Consider the following 26083-nt stretch of genomic DNA (forward strand, 5'->3'; position numbering starts at 1 on the left):
CAAAAATATTCCAATTAAAATGCCATAGAGCCCTTTTTTTTTTCCTCAGAGCATTTTATGGGACTAATGTTACATAAAACTCATTCTGGATGATGCTGGCTATAAAATGATAAAAATCAAACAAAAGGAGCAGCTTCTTCCAAATCTCAGCCTAGGACAGATTGGACTAAATCTGGTTCTTCTAAATTCCTAATCTGTAGCACATTATCGGTTTTATATTTACATGTACATATTTCTAAACATAATCATAAAATTTTGGAGCTGCAGGGGTCTTTGGAAATAATATCACTGAACTTTAAAATTTTACATGTAAAGAAATGAATGTCCAGAGAAGATCAATGTTTTTTACCCAAGATCACACAGATAAACAGCAGTGATCTCAACCATACAATTTCCAAACATTGCACTGCAGGATAGTCTGCTACTGGGGACTCTCTCTATGCAAAGACACCTCAGTGAGTCTCTCCAGATTCTGCTTATTTGCAGGAAGTGATGTGTGCAACCTCTTGGGTGCTTCTCAGAGGCCCACTACTGTCCTTGAACTTCCTATTTTCTGTTTTACACTTGCTGGATCATGGTGACAACTGCAGCAGTCACTTTAGACACAGAGTTGGAAACCACAAGTTACGCCAGGTAGAGCTGCCCCAGCAGCAGGGTCCCTGGGCAGCCTCATGGAGCAGAGCCCATTGCCTGTCCTGGAATTTTACATAAGAGAGAAATCAACTTTTGCTTTGTCTGAGCTCCTGTACTTTGGCTCTGTTTGTTAAAGCTGCTCGTCTTATACCCCATCTGATATCCCCTGAAAGTAAACCCTCATAATATTGTTGTAAGAGGCCAGTAAACAGAGTAAGCAATGGGTACACAATAACTGTTATTATTTTAATTTTTACTGAATATATCTGGCCTCTTTTGTAATTGACATTTCAGATACTGTTATTGGTTCCTGAGCTCATCTTTGTTTTCCTCAGTAAATCATTTGATCCATGCCAATAACTGTGGACCAGGGGCACCCCACTCTAAGCCTATCTTAGATGTGGGAAACCTGGTCTGAGTGAGAGTTCTGGTGTCCTAATTGTCCAGGAAGTAAATTTATGGAGTTATAGAGCTGATACCAGAATCCAGGTTTCACTGTATTTTGCTCTCAGAGAGACATTCAATTCATTTTGAAGACTAAAGGATTGTGCTAGTTATTTTGTGTTCATCTTTAAGTTAGTTGTGGCATATATTACAAGAAGGCGTATATGGTCTCATTTTTTATTTTACCAGAGATCTTGGAATATGTTGAAAATTCAGATAGGGAGGTAAGAGAGTGATCTGCCTGCTTAATTCTCTAACAGCTACCAAGATGGACACCAATTAGTGCTCAAATGAGCAGTGATTTCCTGTCTGGGGTGATGCCCAGAAAGTTATGATCCAAGATGTTCAACTCATTCAGGCTCCTGAGGTATCACTAAGAAGGTCTTTTTGACTAATGCTACTTTCAAAATATGAAGATATTCTATCCCTGCCAGCAAATCAGATTTCAAAAAGGAAAGAAGAGTGCAGATAAAAAAAATAAGTGGGGAGGGGACTGTATATATCCTGTACTGAAATTAGGTCATATTTTATTTTTTAATTTTAAATGGGGTCCAAAGTGCCCTTGTACTGACCTATAATGACAAATAATCAGCTCTTTTGTGATTGACTAATGAATATCACACAGTGGTAAAGACCAGGAAGACAAAGACACCCTCAGAAATAGGGCCTATTAACTTTAATACAGGGAACGCTGACTTTGCTTGCAAACTCAGTGGTTAGAGAATGATCACTGGGGAAATGCCTCCCAGTCTTGAGCCAATGCAGATCTGGATAGGGATATATAAAGACATTATTAATTTGGATGAAAGTTTTGTTTTTGCCAATATATCTTTTATTTGGCTACAGATAAGAGGATTGTTCAGAGCTTTTCGAAAGACCTTCAGTATGCTATTTATTAGAGAAACATTCATTTAATCAAATAGCACTCATTTTATAGAGGAAGAAATATTCCTCTGCTTTGAGGGCCAAAGGTCATACATTGGAGTATGGCTTTGGTCACTGACAGTGCTGACATGATGGGGATTTTTTTTCTCCTTCCCTTATGAGGATTCTTTACTGTAACCTCTGGCTGCATGAGAAACTTCACTGCTTAACAGAAACAATTGTTCTTTGTTCTCGTGGCCAAATGAAAGCTCTTGTTTTCCAGTCCAGTTCTGCTGGCAGGTTAGATGCAATCAGGGGTGTCATCAAGGGGAGATGAGAATATGCAGAATACAACCACTTGTTGTTTTTGGAGGCAAAATGCCCACTTTTTTGGTAAAGTCAAAGCTAAGCACATGTGAGAGCAAAGAAGGCTAAACTGTGGCTCTTTCAATGTGATGGTTAATGCTTTGCACAAATTCAAAGTGATGGTTGAGAGCATCAACATTTATGACCACTTTCCTAAGACAGACACTTACAGACAGATATTTTTACATGTCTCAGAAACTCTTGGCTCAAATGTGCTGCATTAAATACATCCGTAATGCCAACACCTTAGCTCTTGTTCAAGAATCTTTTATTTGATGTCTCCAGTAGAAATCCTATAATAAAGTGATTTGGGCTAAGAAAAATGGCTAAAAGTATGTGGAGAAGTCTCATCTGTTGCAGGTTTTAGGATTTTTAGCTAGGTTACTATCACACTGGGCTAGGTCTTCCCGTCTCCACAAGCACTTCATTTTTCGTTGTATTGATTATCCTTTTGCTGAAATAGTTCTTTGGTCCTTTGGTCATTCCATAGGAATGATCTCTGTAAAGTGCAGTGATGCCTACTTTCCTATGGTAGGTGAAGGTTAGGGTATTGGAAAGACTCCCCTCTGTGTTTGTAATCCTCATATTATCTAAGAGCAGAAAAATTAAGGGAGAAGCTAAAATGTAACTCAGGAAAGTATCGTCATGACCAAGATGTATTGTTAGAAACTGTATCACTGGTGTTTTTAGAGATATGTGGATGGTGCAAATGCAGTGAGAAGCCAGGGGCTGAATTAGTTGGAATTCCAGAATTCAGCTTGTCCAGGGAGTCATTAGAGAGAAGGGTGAGTCACTGAAGAACCAATAGAAGAGGAACTTTGAAGGAAAGGAAATGGCCATTATTGTTAAACGTAGCAGTGTTTGAAGACTGAGAAGAGACTGTATGAGAATTGAGAGAGAGAAGAGTCTTGGGAATTATTAGGCTAAAGAATATTCTCAAGCAGAAAAATTTCAGAAACGTTTAGCCATCTGTGGTTTTAAAAAAGGAACATTTTTTCTGTTTGTTGAAAGGAAAGATTTGACTTTTAATGAGAAGTCTACATTTCACCTTAAAGGAACACATCTTAAGCTTAATTATTCTTCACAGGAAAAGCCTGTGTGTGTGTGTGTGTGTGTGTGTGTGTGTGTGTGTGTGTGTGTGTGTGTGTGTGTTGTATGCTTGTTGCTTGGTATACACTAAACACATTTTTCAGCAAAGTTCTGTCTGGTGTGACAGACATATACATATGAGTAAACCATGTATGTATGCTCCTAGAATTTATTTTTATTCTTAGTTCATGGTTATAATAAATAATATTGAGTTGGGTGGAATAAAAAATTCTGGTGGTCCCCAAAATGCTTCTTTGAGAGCACTGATTCATGACATATATTGTGGAGTCAGTTTTGCCAAACCTACTAGCAATGTTAAAGAAAGTAAAGCTTTTGATAGGAAAATAATAGTCTTGGGAATCAGATATAAGTGCCTATCATGACACTTTTATCTGTTAAGTTTGTTCAGTGATACTTGTTTTGTAGGCTTGTTGTAAGGATTAATTGAAATAATGCATATTAAAATGCTTTTAGAAGGATTAGATTTCTATGCAAATGAATGGCACATATAACATTTGTATATAAGGATATTATGATATGTCAAAGCCTCTGGGAAAGCATGTATATGATATTTATACTAAACTGCAAGTCAAGGACTGGAAAAATGTGTTCCAGGCTCTGGCAGATGTTCTCAGATCAAATGATGTTTTTGTGAAAATTTATGTAAAATGTTCAGCTGATGGAGGATTAAACATGAAAGGACAGTATAACGGGTTTGCTTTTGGTTAAAAAGAACCATTTATTCAAGTTTGTGTGTTATTTTAGTCATGTGTTTTAGATCTGGTAATGGATGTAATGGGACTTTCAGACGAGGCTACTAAACTATATTTTGAATTTTTATACTGGATTACATTAGGATTTAAGACATTTTACAATAAAAGCACAAACAGTAAATGGTAAACTACAAATAAGAAATTGAAAAACATTATACCCAAGGGAAAAATGAAATAAAAAGTAGAAACCAAAGGAGAAAAATAGAATGGATGTAGTTAGGGCTTACAAAGTTGTTACGGTTATGCCACAAATATTATGTAATTTTTTCAACTAAAAAGTAAATATAATAAATGATTTTTTAGTAGAAAATGTTAAAACACAGAAAGCTATAAAATAAGAAATGAAAATCTCCTGTAACTTCTCTACCCAGAAGTAACTATTAACATTTTGATATGTATCATTACAGCAATTTTGCTCTCTATTAGTACAAACCTAATTTTTATATACAAATTTGGGTTTATATTTTACATATTTCTTTCTTCACACTGTAATATATCTGACCCTTGAAAATTCTTTAAGAAGTTATTTTAAATTAAATTAATATTATAAATTATTTTATGTATGAGAAAACCATAAATTACTCAACCAATATCTTAGTATTAGACACATATGTTGTCTCCAGGATTTTGGTACTCTAAATGATGATGCCGTCAGCATGTTTGTGTATTAATCTTTGTGTGAATCCTTAAGAATTTATTGGAAAACATTTCTAGAATACAGTAGAAATTTTGACTGGGTCAGAGTTCACAACCAATTTTAAGGCTCTGAGGTCCAATTGCATGAATTTGAATATTGGCTTATCTACTTCATATTTCTGTGGCTTTAAATAAGTTGATTAACATTTTTGTGGTTCAGTTTCTTGATCTGAAAATTAGGGATTATAATAATACCTTCCTCATAGGTTTGCTATGAGGGTTGCATTTGATATTAAAGTACTAAGCACTATTTGTGGCGTCCAGTGAATATGAGCAGTTATTCTGATTATTATATTTCTAAATTGCCCTTTGGAAATGTTGTGTCACTTTATCTTATCACTTCTTTTGCAGAACACATTTTAAAAATTCTTCACGTAGTATTTTATAATTCTTAATACGGTAAAGATGCTAATCCTTTGTCATATATGTTATAAATATTCAGTTTTTCATTTGCATTTTAATTTTTTATACTTTATATTTTTGAGTCATTTATAATTTATACTTTATATTTCTGAGTCTATTTTTACACAGTCCAAGAAAGACGAATGGTTAGCTACAAATACTTCAGAATCCAGCAAATGCATGATGAAGTTGACATTCCTTTGTGAAAACTAATTCTCTTAGACAAGATTCTGCATATATTTATTTGTCATTAAGATAGAGAAATAGATTGCATCAATACCTTTGAGCATAGTGAAAATTTTTCTCGAGAAATATTTCTGCATGTGTTTTAGGATTTTAATTAAGGATTTCTCAAATCTCCTAAATTAGGGCTTAAGGTGATAGTGATGAAATATTTCAAAGAAGTTGTGAGCAGTTTCCCACTTTCACTAAAATAAGAATCTCCATTTCATCATTTTAAAATTGTTTGCATCACATGCCTTATCAGTATAAGTTCTCAGAATTCATTGCAAAATATATACTCAGGGAAAAGTATATTGAACTATCTATTGCATATGAACAAATTAAAACTTGGATAATTATACTAAAATATTGATATTAATTATAGAATGCTTGGTAATAAGTGTTTTTGTTTTCTGACAGTACTTCCAGAGCAAGATTAATTTTCTTTTGATGTCATTCATGATTTATGACAATTACATCATATTGTCAGGATCTTGGAGAATATTTATCCTATTTTCTATGGCATAAGCCAAGTATTTAAATCATACAAAAGTTATTAAGAAATATGTGCCTCCTCAAATTGTTTGTGATCCCTCAGGAGAATTTGTGACCTGCTCTGATTCTGGTAGTGGTGTTAAATAGCAGGCTTTATTTGAACATAGTAACCATATATGCTTATTGATCTCATACAGAACCTACCATGAGTAATCCAGTCTGCCAACTTGAAGGATAGGAGAAATCAATAAAACTTTCAAATTCTTATATAATTTTGAACCAATTCTGACACCAGGTAACAGTAAGTATAAGACAGTTAAGAGAGGAGTAGCTGTGTTTCAAGTCTTCTTCCTCTGCTTATAAATATTGGCCACTAAATGCAGAGGTACTATGAAAATAAGAAACTGATGTAAAGTTTACATGTGGTACGATAAGCTTACGGATTCATAGTTTTGGAACAGTGAGGGTTGTGACACAGATGTGTTCTTCTCTGAACTCAGATTGAATTTGTGGTTATTCCCAATCTCTTTATTACTAGCTCTAGACCTTGAATTAAAATGTTTGTGTGTGTGTGTGTGTGTGTGTGTGTGTGTTGGGTGGGAATATGGTTGGGGGATATGTTGGATAGTGCTTCTAAATTCTCTTCCACTGTTAAAATTTGAATTCTAGGATACCCATTTTGTATTTTAATGAATTTATTCAAGGCATTATATAGAACTAAACTTCTGAATTTATTATTTTTAAGCCCTATAGCTGGCTCCAATCACTTACCCACTTGGAGATGTTTCCTCATTTTAATATAAAGAGATTGTTTGGCCAGTCTGTCTCATAGGATTGTTGGAAACAGAGAAGTTCATGCATGTAAAACTTTAAAAAATGATAAAGATCTAAATAACAATGTTTTTGTTACCATCACTATCTTTGCACTTAACACACACATATACGCACGTTTACATTATTTAAAGCAGTTGCCCCATAATATAAAACCTTATATTCTGCTCACAGCAACCTGACTTACGGTAGCCTATGCCTAGAAATTATACAGGCTGACAAAATTTCAGTGTGTGCTCACTTGTAAAGACTAATACTGAGTAAACGTCTTCCCCACTACCTAATAAATGTTTCTGAACAGATTGTTGAACTACTATCAGCTGGAGTTGCTGACAATCACTGGAATCTTCCAACCTCATTAATTATGTGTTCAAATAATTTGGCACCTTAAGAACTGCTAATTATGCCCAGATCCCAATCTTAATTTCTCAGTTTGTTATGATTTCTTCATTACGTCCTAACTCTCTGAGTAAGCAGCTTATCTCCCAATATCTCCTCTTCCCAAACAGATGTTCTTTCTAAACAGATGTTGGCACTTCCTAGGAAGGAGTCATCCTTGTCTGAAGAGAAGTGTTAATTGACTTAATCATGTGGAAAGCTTTAGAGAGAAGTATCATGTCTTTCTGTCCAAATCTGCCTCTTCACCCACTCCCAGTGAAAATCAAAACAAACAAATAATAAAATAGAGGTAGCTCTTTCTCCTTTCACCTATTTATCTCTCTTTCTCTTCATCCTTCCCTCCCTCTACTCCTTTCTCCTTTTAAGATATTTTTTCTAGTTTAAGCTAATAGAAGAATTCAATCCATAATTAAAAATCTGATTTAAAAGTTGGAAAATGGTACTGAAATATTCTCCTCTTCAAATGTATACAGTCAATGATAAAAATAAAATAACAATAAACAATAAAATAATATAATTTAAAATTATTGAGTTTATAGCTTCCCTTATATCTCCATTGTTTATGTGGGGTGAGAAATCCATGACAGATCCTGAAAATTAAGAAATCTTCTGTGAATTCTGAAAATTTCTCAATATGTATAGGCTTTTTCTAATGTCATAGAATGAAACAAAAATTATGCAAAGAACTATCTAAAGCAACCTCCTCATTTCATCGATAGAAAAAGCTAAAGTTCTGATAAATCTAACGGTTTACTTATGGATACAAACTAGTTGTTGGCAGATCTATAGAGAAAACACATTTATGTTTCCCAGCTGTTTAAAAATTTTATTTAGAAATTTGTGAATTAAAAGAATTGTTCATTTAACATAATACTATCATTCCCGTTCCCTAGAAAGACATTTAACACATGGTATATGTTCATTAAGTATTTTTTTTTAAACAGATATGTTTTTGTTCTATTAACAGCTTTCTCATTGAGAGGCATTATTGAAATGAAGTTACCGGTTAGGGTTTAGATACCATAACTGTCTGGGTTCAAATTCTGGCTTCTCCACTCAACAACTGTGTGATCTTGGGCAAATGGCCTAAATTCTCTGTGCTTCCATTTCCTAAAGTTCCCTAAAATGAGGATAACAATAAGAATATGCCTTAGATTTTTATGAAGAGTAAGTTAAAGTACTTGGAACAATGCTTGGCTAACACATAGTAAACATTAAAAAAACATGAGGTATTATTCTTGCTTTATGCACTAGTAAAACACATTTTGTAGGAATGAAGGTATAACTTTCCTTTAATGAATGTGTTATGTAAAAATCTAAACATGAACATATAATGAAGGTTATGAGGATGGGATGGAGTGGGAGTAAATTGCTTATTTCTTTTACAAATAAATCTTTATTGGAAAAACTATTGAATTTAAGTTTCATTTAGTTGGAGAGCATTTTTGGCGAGTCTCTTTGAGTGCATTCTTTATTCTTTTAGTAACATAACCCAAAATCTAGAAGTAATTTTAGAGTTTCTATTGTCCGCTTTCACCTCCCAGAAATATTAGATATGCCTCACTCTACAGAAAAGTTAATATAACAAACTATTGAATCAATGAGTAATTATGTATTTTGGATATTAACCCCTTATCAGTCTTACCATTTACAAATATTTTCTTTCACTCAGTAGGTTTTCTGTGAGTTTTGTTGTTGGTTACCTTTGCTGTGCAAAAGTTTAATTAGGTGCCATTTAAAAATTATTGCTTTTATTTTCTTTCCTTTAAGAGACAGATCCAAAAACAATATTGCTACAGTTTATGTCAAAGAGTCTTCCTTCTTGTTTTCTTCTAGGTATTTTATGGTTTCTGATACACTTAGATCTTCATATTATTTTGAGTTTATTTTTATATATGGTGTTAGAGAATGTTTTAATTTCATTCTTTTACATGTAGCGGTCAAGTTTTCCCAGCACCACTCTTTGAAGAGACTGTCTTTTCTCCATTGCATGTTCTTGCCTCCTTTGTCATAGATTAATTGACCATAAGTGTGTGGATTTATTTCTGCACTCTCTATTCTGTTACATCCATCTATGTGTTAGTTTTTGTACCAGTACAATACTGTTTTGATTACTGTAGCTTTGTAGAATAGTCTGAAGTCAGGGAGTGTAATTCCTCTAGCTCTATTCTTCTTTCTCAAGATTGTTTTAGCTATTCAGGGTCTTTGTGTTTTCATACAAAGTTTAACATTATTTGTTCTAATTCTGTGAAAAATGCCTTTGGTATTTTGAGAGATTTCATTGAATCTGTAGATTGCCTTGTGTAGTATAATCATTTTAACAATATTAATTCTTCCAAGCCATGAACAGGGTATATCTTTCCATCTGTTTGCGTTATCTTCAATTTCTTTAATCAGCGAAAGAATAATTATAAATAAGGAAAAAACAGATGAGATAAATTTAATGTAACTTTGGTTTGGATACACCCTGTTGCTGGGAAATTAGGAGGAAGAGAAGTTTCTTTATCTCTTTTGCAGCTCTTATTAAGATTTTAAGAGGGCATGTAGAATTTTAAAGAAATATTGGTGTTTCTGTAAAATTAGTCTATTATCAAGGGAGATGCTAAAATTTTGATTCTCATCATTGTGAAGAAATTTATTATAAGTGTTTTCTCCAATAGGTAGACAAAAAGGTTAGATATTTTACTTTAAAGCCAACACTCCAAAATGTGGAAGCAAGGGGTAAGATTAAGATTCATAAAGCAATTGATTAATGACTGAAATGATTATGCCTCGCTCTTTGTATTTTAAAAATCTTTAATACTTTTAAGGTCAGATTTATTGAGGCATAAATTTCATATTATAAAACTTAATCTCTTTTAAGTGTACAGTTTAATGAGTTTTGACAAATGTACACCACCATTGCAGTCAAGAAGCAGACCATTCCCATCACCCACCAAATCTTCCTTTGTTTGGGAATATGATAAATCTACAGATCAGTTTGGAGAAAATTGATGTCTTAACAAGTTTGAGTATTTCCAGGAATGAACACACTGTTGGGAATTTCTGGTAGTATTCAGCATATAAATCTTGCACTTACTTTGTTAGATTCATCTCTAAATATTTCACATAAAGTATTTCCATTACATTTAGTACCTGATGATTTCAGACTGTGGTGGTCATTAGTTACACTCACCAGTACTCCAGTTCTCCTTTTATTGAACTTTTGTCACGTTTGTCCTTTACTGCTTTCTTGAAGACATGGCTTGCTTTGGCCACTCTACATTTCTAAGCAGAAGTCTTTAAGAGCTAGTGGGCAATTCACCCCTTCCAATTGCCACCAGCATGGAAAACTTGTAGGAAAATGGTGCATGTTTATGCTGTATGTACATGTCAGGGTGATTGAAATGTAGGGTATGCAAAATGGGAGGAAGCCTGGAAAAGCAGTGGTTAAGATTATGGAGACATTCAGTACCATTTCAAAGCAATGGGGGAACTTCTGAATATTTGTAAGCAGGGGAATGGAGTGGCCATAGCTGAGCTATGGAATGACAAATCTAGGATAGGAAGGGTTAGATTGAAAGGGAAGAGGCCCTAATGGTACCTATTTAGGAAACTATTCCACTAGTCTGTTGATGAGGAGGGTCATCTATGTTTGTAATAGAGCGAATGGAAAGGGAAAAAGACCAAAAATGAGACACATAGAAGAAACAGGAATTCATATCTGGTTGAATGTGGTAAACAGAAGAGGGAGAATCTTTCAGGGAAGAACTTCTGTGGCAGTATTGTACTGAACTGTTTGAAAAATATGCATGTTTCTATATCAATATAGAGGCAGCTATTGTGGGACAGTCGCCTTGTCAGAATCTTCATTTTTGCCAAGATCTGAGATGGGGTTCATACTTTCTCCATGTCATGGTTTGAAGGGAAAGAGCGGGGAGTGCTAGAGTGATAATCTTTTAAATTCCAAGATTCAGTAAGAAATAGCTTCCTGATTTACTGGATAAAGACAGTAAGGGCACTTCATGTGTTCCGCTCTTTCTGCTGGCACTTGAAAGTACTCTGTGTGCAGTCAGGAACTGGCTGTCTTTGGCATATTTCTAACTTTGAATCTAGGAGATTCAAAGACTGAGACTGAGACTGAGTTTCATTTTTCTTACTTTTCAAATCAGGGGTATGTTTTTCAACGTCTACTTCAGCTTGCAAACACAGGAGACAAAGTGTGGACGTAACTGTGTTTATTCTTACTGGAGAATGAAGATTTGGTGCTTTTCCAACCTTACTTTCTCACGTGAGAGACAAACATATTTTCAACAGTTTAAATGTCCTCTCTCTCCTCTGTTCTGTCCAGATTCTGTAGTACTTAAAGCTGAACTGCCTGTGAGAATGACTATGACCTGCTGCCAGTTTTATGAACATTAGTTTTGCTGTCTGATGAATGGAATTTTCTCCTTAGATTTTGGAATTATAGCACTCTAGTAATGCCCTAGAGCATAGCCTTCCTGCAGCTTATCCATTTTGCCTCTTAGGTCCCTGTGTTTTGAGACACATTCATACACAATGAAGTAGTTTGCACATATCTTGTATTATCTTTCTGTTAGCTTGGAAAACACACACATTAGAGAAAAGCACCCTCACCGGAAGCTTTACAATTGTCAGTTCTGTCAGCATTGTATGCCCTGAGGACTGATCTGACTACAACCAGTATGCTGCTCGGGTTTGGCTTGGGGAAACCATATCTGTGTTTTACCTTTTAAAATGAAGACTTGTAGTAAAAAATGTGGTTAGTCGGGCTTCTCTGGTGGTGCAGTGGTTGAGAGTCTGCCTGCCGATGCAGGGGACACGGGTTCGTGCCCCGGTCCGGGAAGATCCCACATGCCGCGGAGCGGCTGGGCCCGTGAGCCATGGCCGCTGAGCCTGCGCGTCCGGAGCCTGTGCTCCACAACGGGAGAGGCCACAACAGTGAGAGGCCCGCGTACCGCAAAAAAAAAAAAAAAAAAAATGTGGTTAGTCAATAATCTAAATACACCTATTAGATAAGAATATATACACCAGAGTCTAAGGCAGTCATGGAGCTAAATGTAGTTGCTTTTCTTTAGTGTTGAAAAATGTATAAAGAATGACTTTGGAAGTAGCCTAGCTAGAGACAAGTAACTTCAAATAATCATTAGAATAATACTCATCAAAACAAAGTAGGCCTTCTCCCTTGCATTTTCTCATAGAATTTAATGAATAATAATAATAAAAATATACGCTGGAAACAGTGTCCCCAGCTGAGTGTTAAAATCTGTTGTTAATCTAGTGTATTTTAAAAATTGAGAAGAGGGCTGCAGCTGTCTGCTGTGTCTGCCAAGTGGTGTCCAGATACCATAGTGGACTTAGCCAATTTACAGAAAAACTCACCTGTAGGCCAGGTTTTTTCATGGACTCTTTCTTCCTATTTTCTCTGTTTCTCTCATTCCTCTTGATCTCTGGTCTCTCAATGTACCTCTGTACATCTTTTTTCGTGTTGACCAATTCTTAAATCTCATTCCCTTTTTCCTAAGTGATAAAATGGTGGTGATTTTACCTGCTGTCATACAAAGAGACATAATCTGTAGGTATTACTTATATTACTTATACATATTATGCTTGATATGTTTATTTGCCCATTTTGGTATTCATTTCAATTTGAGTTTTATGTCTTTGGATGAATGTCGGACATTCGAGTGCCATTTAGGGGCTTTTTCCTGAAACCCCTAAGCACCAGATTTCCTCCTATATAGGAGTGGCCATAGCAGCAGCAAGGTCTTTATTAATAAATAACTTACCGCTAAAAATAACTTACTAGATTAAGCACTGAGGAAAATGGAAACTGACATAAATTTAGTATCAAAATATAAATCTAACATATATATGTGTTTGTCATAACATCTGTATATGTTTGGAGGCTGACAAAAGAAGGTTGTTACCTAGAGATTATTGTGGCTATTTGACTTTAGCTGAGAATATTATTAGATTCTGTGAAGTACAGGTGTTATCAGCTGTAAGCACTTGTAGACCCAGGAGCTGTGCCATCAGTTGTCTAGGCATAGGAATAAATGTGAACTTCAAAGGAAACTTTCACGTGAAGAAGCAATTTGAGTGAATAGAAAAATAATGGACTGGAGAAGGCCAGGTTTAAGAAGGAACAGTAATACACCACCATTTCATCTTCCATGAGGGATCATTAGGAGATGTTAAGAAAAAATTTCAAGTTAGAATTTCTGGGCGCATGAATGTTGAATACAATTTGCTGATTATAGATTCCACTATTACTATCTTAATCAATGGGTAACTTGGATAGCCGTATATGTAGCCTTAACACTTATGAAGATATAGGTACTTTTATTTTATTTTTACTTTTATTTATTTATTGAATTTTATTTTATTTATTTTTTTTATGCAGCAGGTTCTTATTAGTTATCCATTTTATACATATTAGTGTATACATGTCAATCCCAATCTGCCAATGCATCCCACCACCCACCCCGCCACCCGCCCGCCACTTTCCCCCCTTGGTGTCCGTACGTTTGTTCTCTACATTTAAAGCTTAGCATTTTTCTGGTAGATCTGGTAGACAATGGAATATATGTCTGTAGGACTGAACTTACAAAGTTGCTTAACTTATATGAGGGACTTAGGTGCTGAGAGAAGCTGGTTCACATTTTCCTTTCTTTTTCCTGTATTATATATCAATATAGAGGGTACAGTTTACCACTCAATTAGGCACGGCCCCTCCCCAGTGGGTTTAACACTAAAAGTAAATGGGTTTCCAGTCAGACTGTTGGTGTTCATTCACAAAAGGAAAATAATTTCAAATTGGAGCATGTGTCTGTGCAAACTCATGCTGCTGATAACATACAAAAAAAGAGGTTTAGTTCACACGTTTTTTTATTGCCACACAGGGATACAAATGAGAAAATTAGGCTATAAGACTTGATTAAAGTTTCAATATATGAGCATTTTTTAAAAAGTGTCCATAAAACAACATTCTGACATTTTTCCCTGGCTTTGCTGTCCTGTTGGGTAGCAACATGCTCTCCCTATAGCAAACAAGCTTGATGCTATTAGTGCCACTGGGCTCATCCCATGTGGTATAGATCTGTCTCATTTCTCTGAAATGTGCTCTCTTTCATTCCAAAATCCTTCCTTTGTTTCCTCTGAAGAAATCATTTCTAATTTGAAAACCTTTGTAGATGGAATCCATGTATCTTTTTACTATTGGTGGGTAAGGAGATCTCTTCTTTGGATACTGGATAATAATAGATTTTGTGGGTATGACAGCAATATGGCCAGATTCTCTGTGAAAAGAATTGCTTTCATGCTGTTCTTTGAAAGAAGAATAAGAGCCTTTGTTATTGAAGGAATTGCTTCTTTTCATCAAAAATTCTGAAGTATCTAATTGACTCTGAGGATATTCCCTTTCCGTCCATGCTGAGATTCTGACTCTAGCCCAGGTGTTGAAACTGCAGATGTCCACTACACCAGACCAGAAGCATTATTTTTCAAATAGTTTCTTACTTTTTAGCATCAAAACTGAAGATATGACCACACATAATAAAAACTCTTCTTTGTGTAATAGTTTAAAAATGGAGAGGCATTTCTGGCTAAGATGGTATTCTGCATTTTGAACATTTTTTTAAGGGGGGATGAGAAGCAGATTGTCATTGATTATTCATAATATGTTCTTAGAGAGGAGTTTAATAAGCACAGTGTTCTAGAAAACACAGCTTTGGAAGGGTCACATTGCCTGGCCACATGTTATATATTAAGGAGAATTAATGCGATTGGAGATAATTTCTGCTATGGTGTTACTGCTGCTTGTTAGTGCAAGAGCTGGAGGGTACGTGAACTAAATGTTCCTTAGTTCACAGGGTGGTGCATGATGCATTTTCTTGGCTCTCCCCAAAAAGCCATAAATTGATTGAATGAGCTGAAGAAGAAATCCAAAAGGATTTTCAGAGGGCAAGTACTCATAGGGGGCTATTCTTGACCAAATGGCTACTTGGCTGTGTTATCTGAACAACATCACATAATCTCTAATTGCTCCAGTTACTTCATAGGTCAAGTACAACCCAGTCTGTGTCTACATGACACCATTGCAACTATTTGAAATCAAAGCATTGTCTCAAAATGAGCTCAACTGATTTTGTTTTTCCCTTGAGTTGACAGTTTTGTTTGGGTGTTGTATAGACAAAGCCTCAATAATCAGCAGTAAAACCTCAGCCATTTAAACTCTGCTGATTCATAATTTGTGTTATTTTGACCTGGGTGGATCTCAAGTTTATCTTAGTACAATCTGTTAAAGACAATTAATAAAATTAATATGCTAGTAGTATAAACTAAATGAGACTGCAGAGGAGATTAGATCAAGATGGAAAAATGAGCACATGCTCCTATTTTTCCTTCCACCTCCAATCCTTAAACAGAGAAAATATTTAAATATTTAAAAATAATAAGTCCATAATAACATTGTAAAATAAAGAGAATGACTATAATTAAACACATGAAATCAGTTGACTGAGGAAACTATAGCCCTCCAAGTGCACAAGAGGATAGTGCAACATATATGGGGAGCTCTCTAGGGGACCGCTACACTTTAAGGACATTGGATCCAAGGGGCAGAGAGGTCCCTGAGAAGAATCAAAGCAGTTGGTTGGGGTGTCAAACTGACACAAGCTGGTGAATTGCTCCACAACCAATTCCAGAGTTCCAAGCCACTGATATTTTTCTCGGCATAGTGAGTATGAGGATTTAGGTCAGAGAGGAGGGCTGGCCCTTGGTGGCTTATGATACCCAGGTAGGATAGAAAGCCCTTACTCCTGTAAAATGATTTGCTGGTACTCCCTGGTTGGGTAGCTTGTCCTACTCCTTTCCCATGGGGGAAGCACCACGGTAAATATGCAGTCATAGGCATACAACGAAATCATCAGGCATTAGTGACAGTGAACTGAATAAACATAACACCTGAAAAAAAGCCAATGAAGCATGCAGGAAAAGGCTTTGAATAAGTATAAATAATATTCCCAGTGGGATGAGAGGCTATATCTTGGAGATAAAAAGACATCTTGGAGATAAAAAACAATATAATTGAATAATAATTGAGAACTTCCCTGGTGGCACAGTGGTTAAGAATCCACCTGCCAATGCAGGGGACACAGGTTCGAGCCCTGGTCTGGGAAGATACCACATGCTGCGGAGCAACTAAGCCCGTGCACCACAACTACTGAGCCTGCATTCTAGAGCCCGTGAGCCATAACTAGTGAGCCTGTGTGCCACAACTACTGAAGCCTGCATGCCTAGAGCCCATGCTCTGCAATGAAGAGTAGCCCCCGCTCACCGCAACTAGGGAAAGCCCGCACATAGCTATGAAAACCCAACGCAGCCAAAAATAAATAAATAAATTTATTTTTTAAAAAAGGAAAATAATTGAATAAATTTAATAGCAGGTATATATAACTCAAGCATGAATTAATGAGCTGCAAGATTAAGCAAAAATAATTCTAAAATATAGCATAAAATAACAAATAGATGGAATCTATGAAAGAAAAGTTAAGAGATAAGCCGAAGTTTAAATATCAGTGTTATAGAAGTTTCTATAATGAAACTATGAATGAAAAATAATTGAAGGAATGATAGAAAAAAAATTTCTAGTGGTCAAGATAGACATGAGCCTTCAGTTGGCCTGTGAGTGCCAAGCTAGGTGAAAGAAAAAAGACCCACGTGCAAATAGATAAACTGTGGTGAAATTTCAAAACTAAGGAAAAACGTACAATTCTAAAGATTCAGAGAGTAAAAGACTATATTTCTTACGAGACATGGAAATCAGATTAACATTAGTCTTCTCATTGGCAACGTTGGAGGCTAGAAGGGAGTGAAGAAATACCTTTAGAGTTTATAGGGAAAATAATTTTAGATTCATAATTCTATACATTCTTAAGCTAGTTTACAATTTACAGGGATAGGAATTTGAAATTTATATATTTTTAAGATTTACAAAGCCTCAGAATGTTTACTAACCGCAGAAACATTCTAAAAGAAGTACTAAAAGGTTAAGCAAAGTGAAAGAAAAACAATACAAGGGAATAATGTGGAGTACAAGAAATAATGATGATAATTGTAGTCATAATTACTTAAACAAGGATATGTTTGGCACATACTATTTTTCAGGTACTGTGTCAGGAGCTATTCATTGATAGAATGTTTGAACACTCACATTACAGATGTAAGAAGAAATATTGGAAGACCGAACATAATATGTATATCTCTCAAATCACTAAAGGAAAAGAATGAAATGAGAAAATTTAACCAATTCTACAACAGCAAGAAAGGTACATGAGAAGCAAACAGAGGCATGGCTTATTAAAAAAATAAAACAAGATAGAAGGAACAAGACCAAATATATTAAAGCATATAGTCATAATCACATTAAAGTTATAATCATATTAAAAGATTACATTCTCCCAGTAAAAGGTAAGGATTCAGATTAGTTTTGAAAAACAGAGGTCAGGTTGCTTGATACATCTGACTTAAAACTTGCTAGCTTCCTTTGTGTTCTTCAGCTGTTTCCTTCCCTTTGAATACACCACTCACATCTATATGAAATCATGGCCACTGCCTTTGTGGAGTCTAGAGAAAGAGTCATATCTCAAAAAGAATTTTGCCAGATGGAGTTGAGTGCAGTCTGATAGGTCAAGACCAAGAGGCGAAAAAAGTTTTTGAGAGAGCTGCAAAGTATCATTAGCATGGATTAAAAGAGAGAGTGACAGTTTAAGGCTTAGAAAGACCTTTTGATCCTCTAGCTTTCTACAGACAGGAAACTGGTGGAGAAAGAGACTCATCAACCAATGATGGCATATTCTCCAATGACCTCTCCGTAAACGGCCAAAGAAGAGGGAGAACATCCCAAAGAATGGAGCTAGTAGCCAAGGAAAACAATGAACTGGAAAGTTTCTCCTAAGAAACAGGACTTGGGCCTAACTGAGAGATTTTCTATCCCACGGTAGGGCGTTCTGTCCAGAGTGATTTAGAATAGCTATAGACCAGTGACTGCTATTGCCTTTCATTCTTCCCCTTTTGAAATGGTGGTGCTTACTGCAGTTATCCTGTCTCTATCCCACCATTTATGATGGCTATATGGAAGGGTGGGGGGCAAATAACTTATCTTTATAGGTTCACGGTTGTTTAGATCAAGAGCAACTACACATGGATCCAATCTAGATCATAAGATCTGGGACTTCATGTCTAATGTTGTTATCAAGACGTTTTGGGATGTCTTGGAGGGGTGAGTTTTTCCTGTATGAGAGAGTGAATATTTTTGATCAAGTGGGTGGGCTGCGGTTAAGTTGGACAATTGATTTCAATTTTCAATCTTTCTCTGTACCATGCTACCTTGCAGTACCTCCCTGTGGAGTAGTCATTGAATTTGGACTTAGTCACAGAACATGCTTTTTAGTGGTGTGGTACAAGCAGAGGGTTTAAATTTACTTGTATTGTTTTCATAGCTTCTTGTGTTTCTACCATGTGCTATGAGAATAAGGTACCTCAAGTAGGTACTGATTCTAGAGTGAGACATGTAGAATGATCTTTGAAGCCAACCCACAATCTTGTGGGTCAAGAATATCGCAACTAAGAACAGAGAGCTACAGCCAACCTTCAGACCCATGAGTGAGAAATGAGAACCTGTTGTTATAAGGTGCTGAGTTTTGGAGTTGATTACTATGCAGTATTATTGCACCAGAGATCAAATACAATGGGAATTGGTAGAAAGAGTAATTAACAGATGTATCTGTTAAAATGGGCTAGGTTATACTGTGACAACAAACAGGCACACTATCTCCGTGGCTTAGAACCACAAAGGTTTTTATGTGACTCATGCTCCGTGTCCATTGAGGGTTGGCTGTGGCTCTAATTGAGGACCCAGGCGGATGGATCAGCTACAGTCTAGAACACTGGTGGTCTTATGGCTAAGGGGGAAAATGAGGATGGCAAAGCATATGCTGATTCTCAAAGCCTCCAGCCAAAAGTAACCAATGACAGTTCTGTTCACATTTCATTGCCTTAGGAAATAACATAGCTACTCCTGAGGTCAATAGGGTAGAATTGTATAATCTTCCCCTGCCCATCCCTCCTACCCCCCCACCCCCCCACCCCACCCTGGGAAGATCAGATGTAACAGGTTAATAACAAGTTAAAAAGAACAAAACCAAATTCCTATGCTAAATGCATTCTAAATCGCCTCTGCATAGATTCTGTCAGTTGGCATAAAAATATGTCAATTATTATCGTGATTACAAGAGAAAAAAATTCTTACAGTAAAGTAACTTCAACTTCCTTCGTGTAATTGCAACATATATTGTGGCATGTTCTACATTATGTTGAAGTTTGGGGACTGAATGTAAAACCCTCAGTATACCCGTTCGGTCTTTAAAAGCTTTCTGAATTTTCAAGAGCTATCAGTTGCACGCTTTTTATGGTAGAAAGGGTACTGGATTTTGAGTATTCAAATTCTGCTTTTTTTTCCTGTTTGAATCCTTCGAATCTGTCTGCATAACAGTAAAATTGGGGAGAATAATACCTCTACTTTCTTGCATATCTGTAAGGATGAAAAAGGCTTTACTTAAAAGGTCTGAATATTGGTGTGCTCAGTAAATGATAACTGCTGCTGTTGTTGCTTTTCTTGGTGGTATTGTTCCTATCCAGGAAATTCATGCTTGGTTATTTTATATATATATATATATATATATATATATATATATATATATATATATATATATATATATATATATATATATATGTATATGTATAAATATTTATGCCATTCAAGTAGATGACAGTAACATGAATCTTCTTCAGTATAGTGGTACTCAAGGCCCAAATAATTGCAGCCAGACCCTTGAGGTTTTGAACTGTTAGTCTATTTATTGTTGGGGAAAAAGGAAGAAATTTAAGATACTTTTCTATAAGAATAATTCTTATGGAGATAATCATTTGGAGACTACATTATCATTGTTGATGAGAACTAGAGGAACTTGAGTTATATTTTTAAAAATCTATAGAACAGACACTTAAGATACATTTGAACCAGTCATGAAGTTGTATTATCGTGATGATCCAGCACCATTCCAAGGAGTGTACTCAGATGTATATCCCTTAAAAGTCAGCATGTACTGTTTTCACAGCTGGCATATGTAAAATTTTGTCAGATTCCTTAACAATGTCGTTTCTTCTCTTTTTTCTATTATTTGACCTCTCGGCAAGATATACTATGGAGCTCAAAATCCAGAAAGGTTTTGCTCAGAAGAAACCCCGGAAAGCCCAGCATGCTGATTGTGTCTTCTCTTTTGAACTCAGGGGGAATTCACATGGACAATGTAGTGTGAAAAGAAAAATATTTTTTAGGGAGGCAGAAGATTTGCCTGAGATTTAGGAAGCTTTGCCCCTTGGGATGTGACCTGATAAGAGCTGGGTCACCTCTGGAAAGGCTTCTCATGAAATCAGCCAATCATGTACTACTCAGCACTGTGCTAGGAGCAGTGGGGTGTACAGAAGCGTGAGACTTCATGGATTCCATCGTTAAGTAGCTTCCAATAGAGATGAAAAGTTAGAATAATAAATATTTATGCAAAACTCTAATGTAGTGCTGTGTCAAATTGAGCAAATGTGCTATAAAAATTCAGAGAAGAGAACAATGAAGGCTTGGAAGAGAAGTGAAGTGTCAGGTTAACCTTGGAAAATCCATAATGTTCCAAGTTATGGGAGGATCATGGGCAATGATAGGGAGGTGGGGAATAGCCTGCTTGGTGAAAAAGTGAGAAAATCAGGGTAAATAAAAAAGAGGGCTGAGAACCTGGGGAAATTCATCTGGATAGTATGTCTTGAGAGTCACAATGTTTCGGAATTGAGATAGAGAAACTTAAGGAGAGAAGGTGGAGTGAAAAGTGCAATGGTGTTGAAGGCAGGAAACCTAGGATCAAATTTTTGTTCTGCTTCCAAGTAGTTTAATAAATAGGAATATATGATCTTTATTATCATGGATCTTAAGACTGGCGGCAAACACATATATTAAAATAACACATTCTTGGACAAATACATATTTAAAATTATGATGAAATCTGAGGGACAAAAAGGTGAGTTTGAGGCACAGTGCACAGAGAAGGACAGTGTGAGCCTGAGGAAGTAGGTCTTGGACCTAAATCATGTTACATATAGTGGATTTCATGCTAAGAGTCATGGAAAAGTCATTTTATTAAGCTAGCAATGGGTGATCTGATTAGGTTTGCAATTTTTGTTGTTGTTATTAAAGTTTTATTTATTTATTTTTTAGAGACGTTTTAGGTTCACAGCAAAGTTTATCAGAAAGGTACAGAGATTTCCTATGTATCCCTGGCTGCTACAGCAGTGGGTATATGTATAGCTTCCCATATTATCAACATCCTCCCTCCAGAGTGGTACATTTGTTATGACTGATGAACCTACATGAACACATTATATTCACCCTAAGTCCATAGTTAACATTAAGGTACACTCTTGGTGTTGTAGGTTTTATGGGTTTGGACAAATGTATAATGACATGTATACAACATTATGTTATCATACAGAATATTTTCACTGCCCTAAAAATTCTTTGTGTTCTACCTATTCTTCTCTCCCCCACCCCTAACCTGACACACACTGATGTTTTTACTGTCTGTATAGTTTTGCCTTTTCAGAATGTCATGTAGTTGGAATAATATAGTATGCAGCATTTTCACATTGGCCTCTTTCACTTAGTAATGTGTGCGTTTAAAGTTTTTTCATGTCTTCCCATGACTAGATAGCTCATTTCTTTTTAAAGCTGAGTAATATTCCATTGTCTGGATGTACCACAGTTTATCCATTCAGATGAAGGACTTCTTGATTGCTTCCAAGTTTTGGCAATTATGAATAAAGCTGCTGTGAACATCCATGTGCAGTTTTTGTGTGGACATGTTTTCAACTTCTTTGGATAAATACCAAGGAGCTGGATTGTATGATAAGAGTATGTTTAGTTTTGTAAGAAACTGCCAAACTAATTTATAAAGTTTTTGTACTATTTTGTGTTCCCACCAGCAGTGAATGAGAGGTCTTGCATCACATCCTCCCCAGCATTTGGTGTTGTCAATGTTTTGGGTTTTGGTCTTTTTCATAGTTGTGTGGTGGTATCTCGTGGTTTTAATTTGCCTTTGCCTGATGGCGGATGATGTCGAGCATCTTTTCATATGCTGATTTGCCATCTGTATATCTTCTTTGGTGAGGTATCTGTTCAGGATTTTGGTCCATGTTTAAATCAGATTGTTTGTTTTATTTTTGTTGAATTTTAAGAGTTCCTTTTGCGTTAAGAGTTATTTGGGATGATTGTCCTTTATAAGATGTCTTTTGCAAAATATTTTCTCCCAGTCTGTGTCTTGTCTTCTCATTTTTGTTTTTGCAGTTATCTCTTGTAGAACCAAAGTTTTAAAGTTTAATAAAGTCCAGCTTATCAATTATTTCTTTCATGATCATGCCTTTGGCATTTATTAGGTTTGCATTTTTGAAAGAACACTCTGGTTGCAAGGTGAAGAAAAGTTTGGAGGGAGATAAAACTGGATACAGGAAGTGGTTGGAATGCCACTATAGGTATGTAGGGGGTTACACAGAAAGGCAGAGCATAGCCCCTACTTGATCCTACTTTCCTGGTGACCAAGGAGAGTGTGAATTAACCTACAGGCCACTAAGGAAATGTCAAGTTGCCCTGTGGAGTTGTTTAGTACAAAAGGCATCTTGACATTATTTGGAAAAAAACACCACTTTTATGCTAATCAAGTATTATTTGCCTACATGAATCACTAACTCTATTCCTGTTTTCCTCTCCAGAAGCTTCAGCAAATGAACAGAAACTCTTCTGACTCAATCTTTTCTTTCTTTATTTCCTTGGAATATTGTCATTTTTCTAAACTATACCAAAATTAAAATAAACATGCTGGTATGAATAAAGAAGCAGACTTCCAAAGTAGGATTAGGAGGCACATTAAATCTCACATTTTAAAAATAGAGGATCATTATCTTCAAACATGCTCTGCCTAACTCACATGTGGTACCAGGAAATTCTTTGCTGGTTGTCCCATCACGTGCGCTCCAGCCTTGGTGGACACACACCAGACACACATGACTCTTGAATCATGGAGTAATCCGAGAGGCCCATGAGGTCATTTTGAGCTTTCTGCTGCCAGGGTTGCATTGTTCTTTACTAAAGAGCTATAAGCCCAAGGCCTACTTGAGATTTAAACAGTTCTTTCTAAACTACTCTACGCTTCTTCTTTTAGGCTCACTCTTTATCCTAATTGAGGTTCGTGAAATCTTTTTTTTTTCATTCTTCATTCTTTTAAGTTTCTTCATTTTCAGTTTTCTTTTTCCTACTCCTTATGTGGAGTTTAATCTCATCCTTTTATATTCTAGTATGGCTGAAGCTTAGGCAAAAACAAGCTATTGATATTTTCAGCAAAGCATGTCAGGGGAGTTTGCCTTTGAAATGGTCCATTTGCTAGGTGATCTTAGAATCCGGTCGTTGGATTGGTATATTACACTAGGTAGTCCTTCAGGGCCAGTCAGAAGCCTTCTGTGTCACTGCTGTCCACCTACACATCCGGAACCAGACTACTTAGTCACATTCCTTCCTCTGCAAATCGCCTCCTGGAACTACTCTTTGGAAAACTGTTGTCATGTGTAGCCAAACTAAAGCTATTTATAAAGTGAGGTCCACTTGTCTATTTTCATGTAAGTGGAAAACACCTCACACTTCAAAAATCTACGGCTTATCCTGCCCAACTTGATTTGCTTGGCTGACTCTTATATTAAATTCAAAAGAGCTATGTCTCTTGGAATAAAAATTCACCAGGGTGTGTACAATAAAAAGATAATTGGGAAGAAGCAGGTCGGCGGCTGCGCGCATGCGCGGAGGAAAGCTGAGGGGCAGAGTGGCGGCTGCCGGCTGGGATCGAGCGACTCGTGAGAAAATGCAGGACTCCAACGCAGACACCGAGTGGAAAGACATCTTACGCAAAAGAGGCATCTTGCCCTCCGAGGGAAGTTTGAAAGATCTGGAGAAGGAGGCAGAAGAGCGGGTCCTTCAGCAGTCCATTGTGAAAACGTATGAAGACATGACTTTGGAAGAACTGGAGGATAACGAAGAGGAATTTAGTGAGGAAGATGAACGTGCGATTGAAAAGTACAGGCAGCAGAGACTGGCCGAGTGGAAAGCAACCCAACTGAAGAATAAATTTGGAGAAGTTTTGGAAATCTCAGGAAACGATTATGTTCAAGAAGTCAACGGGGGCTTCCCTGGTGGCACAGTGGTTGAGAGTCTGCCCGCTGATGCAGGGAACACGGGTTCGTGCCCCTGTCCGGGAAGATCCCACATGCCGCGGAGCAGCTGGGCCTGTGAGCCATGGCCGCTGAGCCTGCGCGTCTGGAGCCTGTGCTCCGCAATGGGAGAGGCCACAACAGTGAAAGGCCCGCATACCGCACAAAAAAAAAGGTAACAAAGCTGGTGAGGGCTTGTGGGTCATCCTGCACCTTTACAAACAAGGGATTCCCCTCTGTTCTCTGATAAATCAGCACTTCAGTGGACTTGCCAGGAGGTTTCCTGATGTCAAATTTATCAAAGCCATTTCAACAACCTGCATACCCAGTTATCCTGATAGGAATCTGCCCACGACGTGTGTGTGCCTTGAAGGTGATATCAAGGCTGAATTTATTGGACCTCTGGTGTTTGGTGGCACGAACCTGACAATGGACGAGTTGGAGTGGAAATTGTCTGAGTCTGGAGCAATCAAGACAAGCCTGGAGGAAAACCCTAAGAAACTCATAGAAGATGTGCTGCTTTCCTCCGTGCAATACTCCATCCCCACCAGGAGGGACAGTGATTCCGAGGATGACTAAGGCGGTGGCCCCGGTAACCTGCTGAACTTTCTTGATGTGACACATCGTCTGAATTTTTTTTAAAAGGAAAAAGTAGGAATGTATACTTTGGTTTTAGCTTTTTATAATTATGTTTCAAATCTGATAGATCTCAGAAATAATCATTGCTGGGAATCCTTTTAAATTTCTTGGAACTCTCTTTTTTAAACTAATAGTATTTCTTTAAGAAAAAAATAAAAGCCAGATATTAGGTAAAAAAAAAAAAAAAAGATCATTGATGTGATGCTTATTGGTTTGTAAATCTGCCAGAATGTAAAGAATGAGATGCTTCTTTCATATCCACCATTGTTTCCATCCTTAAAAGAAAATGCAAATCTACTCATCAGTACCTATAAAGACAGGCAGTTCTGCATTTAATTTTGATTTATTATGTCACAGTATATTTTGATATATTTTTCTTTTATGTTTTAATATCATCACCTTATGAAAACACTATAGACATCCTATCCTTGTGTGTTCCTGAAATTCATCCTTTAGTCAACCTCCGACTCTTCAACAATGTTCTCTACAATGAAGTGTTTTGAGGTCAAACATCTTAAAAAGACATAGAAACAAAAGCTTTGACTTTACACCACTAATGGCTTGTTTTCTGACTTTTAAAATGAGGAACTCTTAGTTGAGCTTGAACTTAGATATCTGGTTCTATGATATTTTGAGATATTAGTCTGTGAGATTTTTCCCTCTGTATTTCCCCCTCATTCCCATTACTTCCTCCTTCCTGTAGGTAGTGGTTGTGTAATCTCTAACCTCAGGGAGGCCTGTGGCAGGACAAACAATATAAATATTCTGTACATCTTAAGGGCTTAAATGGATGGCAATTACTGGTTATAAAATAATTATCTTAAAGAATCATGAGCTGGAAATGAATTCTCTCTGATGTATCTTTAGCATTT

The 26083-nt window shown here is 36.5% G+C and overlaps 2 protein-coding genes across 8 annotated transcripts in view; both read left to right on the forward strand.

Annotated features, from left to right (window-relative positions):
• Window positions 1-26083, forward strand: part of LOC307185613 (uncharacterized protein) — a 913805-nt gene that overhangs the window by 366351 nt on the left and 521371 nt on the right. The gene's annotated exons all lie outside the window — the stretch shown is intronic.
• LOC307185788 (phosducin-like protein 3) lies at window positions 24227-25151 on the forward strand (the record flags this gene model as incomplete). The annotated part of the gene is made up of 2 exons (XM_079920322.1): window positions 24227-24554; window positions 24748-25151. The coding sequence occupies 2 exons, from the start codon at window positions 24227-24229 to the stop codon at window positions 25149-25151; spliced, it is 732 nt and encodes a 243-aa protein (XP_079776448.1).

Source organism: Stenella coeruleoalba, assembly GCF_951394435.1.
Source record: "Stenella coeruleoalba genome assembly, chromosome: 4".
Classification (NCBI taxonomy): domain Eukaryota; kingdom Metazoa; phylum Chordata; class Mammalia; order Artiodactyla; family Delphinidae; genus Stenella; species Stenella coeruleoalba.